The 5,435-nt window shown below is 36.7% G+C and overlaps 1 protein-coding gene across 1 annotated transcript; it reads right to left on the bottom strand.

Moving 5' to 3' along the window:
* Nucleotides 1–1,641: 1,641 nt before the first annotated feature.
* Nucleotides 1,642–4,611, bottom strand: LOC121427242 (E3 ubiquitin-protein ligase TRIM71-like). Its single transcript, XM_041623556.1, has 2 exons — nucleotides 3,976–4,611; nucleotides 1,642–2,907 (listed from the first exon to the last, which is right to left on the bottom strand). The coding sequence occupies exons 1-2, from the start codon at nucleotides 4,609–4,611 to the stop codon at nucleotides 1,642–1,644; spliced, it is 1,902 nt and encodes a 633-aa protein (XP_041479490.1).
* Between the last annotated feature and the right edge of the window lie 824 nt (nucleotides 4,612–5,435).

Consider the following 5,435-nt stretch of genomic DNA (forward strand, 5'->3'; position numbering starts at 1 on the left):
GTCATAACTATACGTGAGAGAATGTCAGAGACCAACCCCTGAGAGTGCAGTAACTCGATAACATGCATTTATAATATATAAATCGTGATATTTACACAAGAAAAAAATAATTTATACATCAAATTCAAAGTACAATTACATGTTCTTAAAAGAAAATTACCACAAATCGACCTGGAGTTGCCCCTCTACGTTAAAGGTGATAACCAGGTCTTTCGAATTATTGCATAAAAGTTTGAGTTGCTTTTTTGCACGTTTCTTTTTTCTCAGGCTGCTTTCATGATCTTAAACTTGCAATCAAAAAGAAACCGAACTTTTTTCGAACTTGTACTAATAAAAATACATAATGGCTAGTTGTTTGGATTTTTCTTTTTTGCCAGATCAATGTTTACGATCTTCTATTTTCACTTAATTACAATATGTAATTTCGAAAAAAAGGTGGTTTGGATTTTTTACACCGATGTGTTATCGTAACGAGCAAATAAATGGTGTCAATTTGGGAGATCGCTGGAAGGTTCTTGAAAAAGCAAATAAATGGTGTCAATTTGGGGGATCTGAAGCGATCGTGGTTACATAATACTTGAATGTAAACAGAGAAAATCTGGCACTGAACACTTGAGTATATGAGTCGAATAGCAATTGAACGTTTAAGTTAATCTAGAATTAAAGATAGTGGAATCTATCTTTATGAATTTTCTCTAAATAATTCTTAGAAAGACTTTACACATTAATATAACGATAATGGACGATTTGTAATTATACTTTACACCGTATACAATACCCCGGGGGGCCACTTCCATTCACGAGTGGATACCATGCGCGACCATGGGGTCTCGAAAAGCACCCTAAACACGTAATTTCCATATTCTGAAAATGCACCCCTTAACAAGTATTGGCGTGTGAAACCCTACCCTTAACAAGTATTGGAAACAAAACGATACTCTTGGCAAATATTCCCTGAAATGAACCCCTAAACAAGCCTAGAGGAATGTTTTATTGTTACGGTTACGGGTCCTTCGGTCGTCGGATTTACCTTATTTGGTTTAGTACGACCCCACCTTCTACACCTCGCGCAAATCGGACTCTAAACACGAAGTGTTGGGGCAAAAAGGACATCCTTTATGAAACATTTTAATTTTGTTTTATCATCCCCGCAAATTCGACCCTAAACACGTAATCTTCCTAGCGAATTAGATACCCTTTTTTCATTATTATTGTGTTTTTGACACCCTTTTCACGTTACGTACGTAACGTGCCCTATCGTGAAAAAGACATCCTTTTTACGTGTTTTTCGGTCGCGCATGGTATCCACTCGTCAATGTAACTGCCCCCCGGGTACAATACATTCCTATATGCAATATTATGTATATAATAATTGAGATAAAGTTTGTATTTATACACGCATATATTGGAAAATGAATATAAATTATATATTCACATCTCCACCTGTTCACTAATTTATACGAAACCAAGGTAATTAAGACTATCCATATCGCATTAACTGATTTTGTCATTGGATGAAGATATCACATGGTAAGTAATATACATTTAACACTGATTATCGACACGTGTTAAATTAGATTTGTATTGTAGCAGGATGAAAGCATGTCAGTTTCCATACTACATGGTGTGATATAACGTAGATTACAGTGATACCTTGATGAAATATAACTTTTTATAACAAGCAAAGGCGAGCATGTCTGGGGAGAGAGAAACCAGGTAACACGACTTCCAACCCAATGTCATATTAAGTGCATTAAATTCAACTCTTTCCTTCAGGTTCAGACCATCAAGATCATAGAGCCTGATCACGACGCTACTATTCTTCGTATCAGCACTCGCTACATACACCCTGTCCTGCTCATCCACGGCAGCATACAGGTAGACATCCTCTGGAGCTTGTAGAGACTCACCAGCATTCCCATCCCTGTCATAGACCGTCATCACGCTTGGATCGGCAAAACATGAACTCGTGACGATCAAACCCGTCCTTGTGATAGATGCCTGCTTCGTCCTGTTCTTTGTTTGAACAGTGTGTTTAAGAGTGGATCCTGTCGGGTCATAGATATAGACTTTTTTTCTATAGTTACTAATGATGATTTCATCTGATGGACTTCTGTTAACTCTGAGAAAATATCCATTGTCTCTCACGTGGATTGTTGCTTTCCTGAAGCCAAGGCGAGAGTAGATGTGGGCTTCTGTATAACCAGTCGACATGCATAACGCCCCGTCCCGTTGCAAAACCAGATCATAACATTTCATGTCATTTAAGGCTAATATGTTACTATATCGTTGCTTACCACCATTTGAATCAATGATATCAATACCTTGTACACAATCCCCATACACGATAGCGACAGTGCTATTGGAGTACCTTGTCATACCGTGCATCCATTCCCGTAGATCAACACACTGAATGACTTTCATCTTGGGACATGATCCTGAAATACTCCCGAGGTCAAGACGAGTATCGTCTGCTGGTTTGAACCTCTTCTCCTGTGCTTTCTTCTTAATAGCTTCCGCAGAAGTGTGATCAGTAAACTCCTTCAGCATGGCATCCAGCTCCTCACAGAGCGAGGTATGAGCAGATAGAGTGTCTGTCTCAAGATGACCCAGTCTGTCATTATCTACCAAAGTAATTGATCTACAAATACTCTTGATCCTCTGTCGATCTTTTGACTTCAAGACGTCGAGCTCGTCATCAAAACTATGCTGTAATGCATGTATTTGGTCGGTGAGATTTCGAAGATTTTCTTCAAGTTCCTTGGCCTTGATGCTGTAGGCTTGCCTGACATCATCTAGTAGTGTCTGCACTGCAGTGTGTACCTCATGACGTTGTATTTCTATGTTCTGAATGTTCTTCTCCAGCTCTGCTTTCTTGTCGGCACATCGTTGAGCAAGGTCTGTCACCTACGAATTGAAAGTTATAAGTAAAAACAGCGAGTTAGATCTGGAAATATTCCATAATGGATAAAAATAACAAATTATATAGGTAACAAAAATTTAATCACACAGAATTAACATACAATATTCTGAATAAGCTTGAAGAGAGACAACGTATAATTACAAAATTGTATGGCATATTTAAATACTAACGGTAATAATCATCGATGTAATTCAACATAAAGAGTATAGAACTGGAGTAAATGCAACAACATATTACATACTGATGGTGGAATTACAAATTATTATATATCATTGTCAATCTGTATTCAACACCATCTATTATTGTTGTCATTCTATTGATCAATATTCATGTCTATGATTATAAGTATTATTATTCTTTTTATTATAATTATCATTATCATTATCATTAATATTTCATTGTCATTAATATTATTTTTTTCAATCTTTAAAGTCCAGTTACTGTTCTTAATATCCTATATATCTTAATATTGTGATAATCATGATGATTATTATCATCATGATAATCATAAAATCATTAAAATACCTGGTATGATCTTTGGTGCTTTTTGTTATTAATAATTTATTTTCATCATCGACATCAATGATCACCCTAATATGTTGGGCAACATACTGTCCACTGCGTTGGGTAAAGTTTGTTTGTAAAGAAATATATACATGCTTATATATTCTAGGCAATCATTATCTAATTGAGCAAATTTATTACCGAATTATTAGTTCTTATTACCCAATTTGGACAGATTTTAACTAATAGTAGTATTGATAGTATGGTTAAAAATTTGGCCTTTTTTGACCAACCCTTTTAAGAGGGTACGCTTTCAAAAATTAATGTTGCCTACATTTTTTTACAACTGTTTAACCTCACATTACTTGTTTAAATATTTTTTAGTGTTTAAACTTTTATACAGCTAAGTTTGATTAATGATATTTGATTCTCAAAAAAATGTCTGGCTGTTTAAACTTCTTAACAACTACTGTAAGGTTCAAATAGTGAAGAGTGTTATATAGATTTTTATACAGCGTTTTTACTGTGATAATTATGAATAAATTTACCTTCCGTCGCAACTCCTGCTCAAAGTCAACCTGGTTCTTGATTTTGTGATTTTGATGATCAACGAGTACACATTTTTGACAGACATGGACCTTACAAACCTCACAAAACATATCTTTGTTCTCTTGTTTGTGGATGGAACACTTCTCGAATAAATGACCAATGCTGACCTTCCCTTCGATGACATCATCAATGGAGACAATCTCATGACTTTCGAAGACGACTGTAAGATTAAGATGACAATGTAAGCACTCATCACACATGTAATAATTACATGTTCTGCAGAATGATACAGCGTCTTTCAGAGACTTGCAAGCGGTGCATTTCTGGCACATCTCAAGGACAGCATTCATCCCTCCACACTTGGCGTGGTAATCGTCTACGCGTCCGTTGATGGAGTCATTGAGGCGGAGATCATCGACACGGTTGGCGTACAACTTGGTTATCTTCCTGCAGAGAGGACAGACCATGTGATCAAGGTCCTGATGGGTTAGATCGTATTTCTTGAGGCATCGCCTACAAAATGTGTGTCCACATGAAGTCAGGATTGTCGCCTCGACAAATATAACAAGGCATAATGGACATATCAGGTTCGGTGAAGAACTTGGAAGTTTGTCTGATTCACACTTCTCAGCCATCGCTAAATCAATTTACGAACATGCGATTTAAATTCCGACAAATAACATACAAGTCAAGTTAGTACTAACGTATTGAAACGCCAGGTTGGCATTACAACACAATGATCACTTCATGTTATTGCTAATGTGTAGTTCAATACAAATTCAAATCAACTACAAGAGTAAAAAAAAACACACCCGATTCGAACTTCCTGTAAATAGTACGGGTATTCCCAGCTACCTTTGAACCTGACTAACTCATCAAAAGAAGAGGAAGCAACTTTAACTGAAGGGATAAGGGTTTACTAGAATATCTGAAAATTGAATCGATGATAAGCGCCAGAATTTTATTTTGTGAAACCTTTAGTTTGTCAATGTAAGTCTCAAAAGTATAATTGTCCCATACAACATTACAGTAAGTCAGATAGGGAAGCACAAAGCTGATATGTATGTAAAGTTCCTAGAAAAGCCTCAGACAAAACACATCTTAATCTACATATAGCTCCTACACCTCAAGAAACCTTTGTACACACTGACTCTATGGGGTTTCTAAGTCAAATGTTCTTCGATAATTACTCCTAGAAATCGAACATGCTCACTACGAGCAACACTGTGGCCCCCAACATTAAGAACAGTTTCTGGAATAAACTGATGTATGTTTTGATTCATCCAGGAAGTCAAATATCGATGGAAAAAATAAATCTATTCATCTGGACTTACTTGTTGAAGCAGAGGACAGTTTCACGTCCGATCCGGGACGCTTCTTCAGCTCTTCTGAACGTCTCCAAGACAATAACATCGATGGTGCTTCGGCACCAATCGGCAACGAAGAATTCCCGCCAGTT

Source organism: Lytechinus variegatus, chromosome 14, assembly GCF_018143015.1.
Source record: "Lytechinus variegatus isolate NC3 chromosome 14, Lvar_3.0, whole genome shotgun sequence".
Classification (NCBI taxonomy): domain Eukaryota; kingdom Metazoa; phylum Echinodermata; class Echinoidea; order Temnopleuroida; family Toxopneustidae; genus Lytechinus; species Lytechinus variegatus.

Coding starts and splice junctions, on each gene's coding strand:
- LOC121427242 (XM_041623556.1), bottom strand. CDS start 4,611: ATGGCTGAGAAGTGTGAATCAGACAAACTTCCAAGTTCTTCACCGAAC. Junction 2,908..3,975: donor AGCAGGAGTTGCGACGGAAG/GTAAATTTATTC, acceptor TTCAATTCGTAG/GTGACAGACCTTGCTCAACG.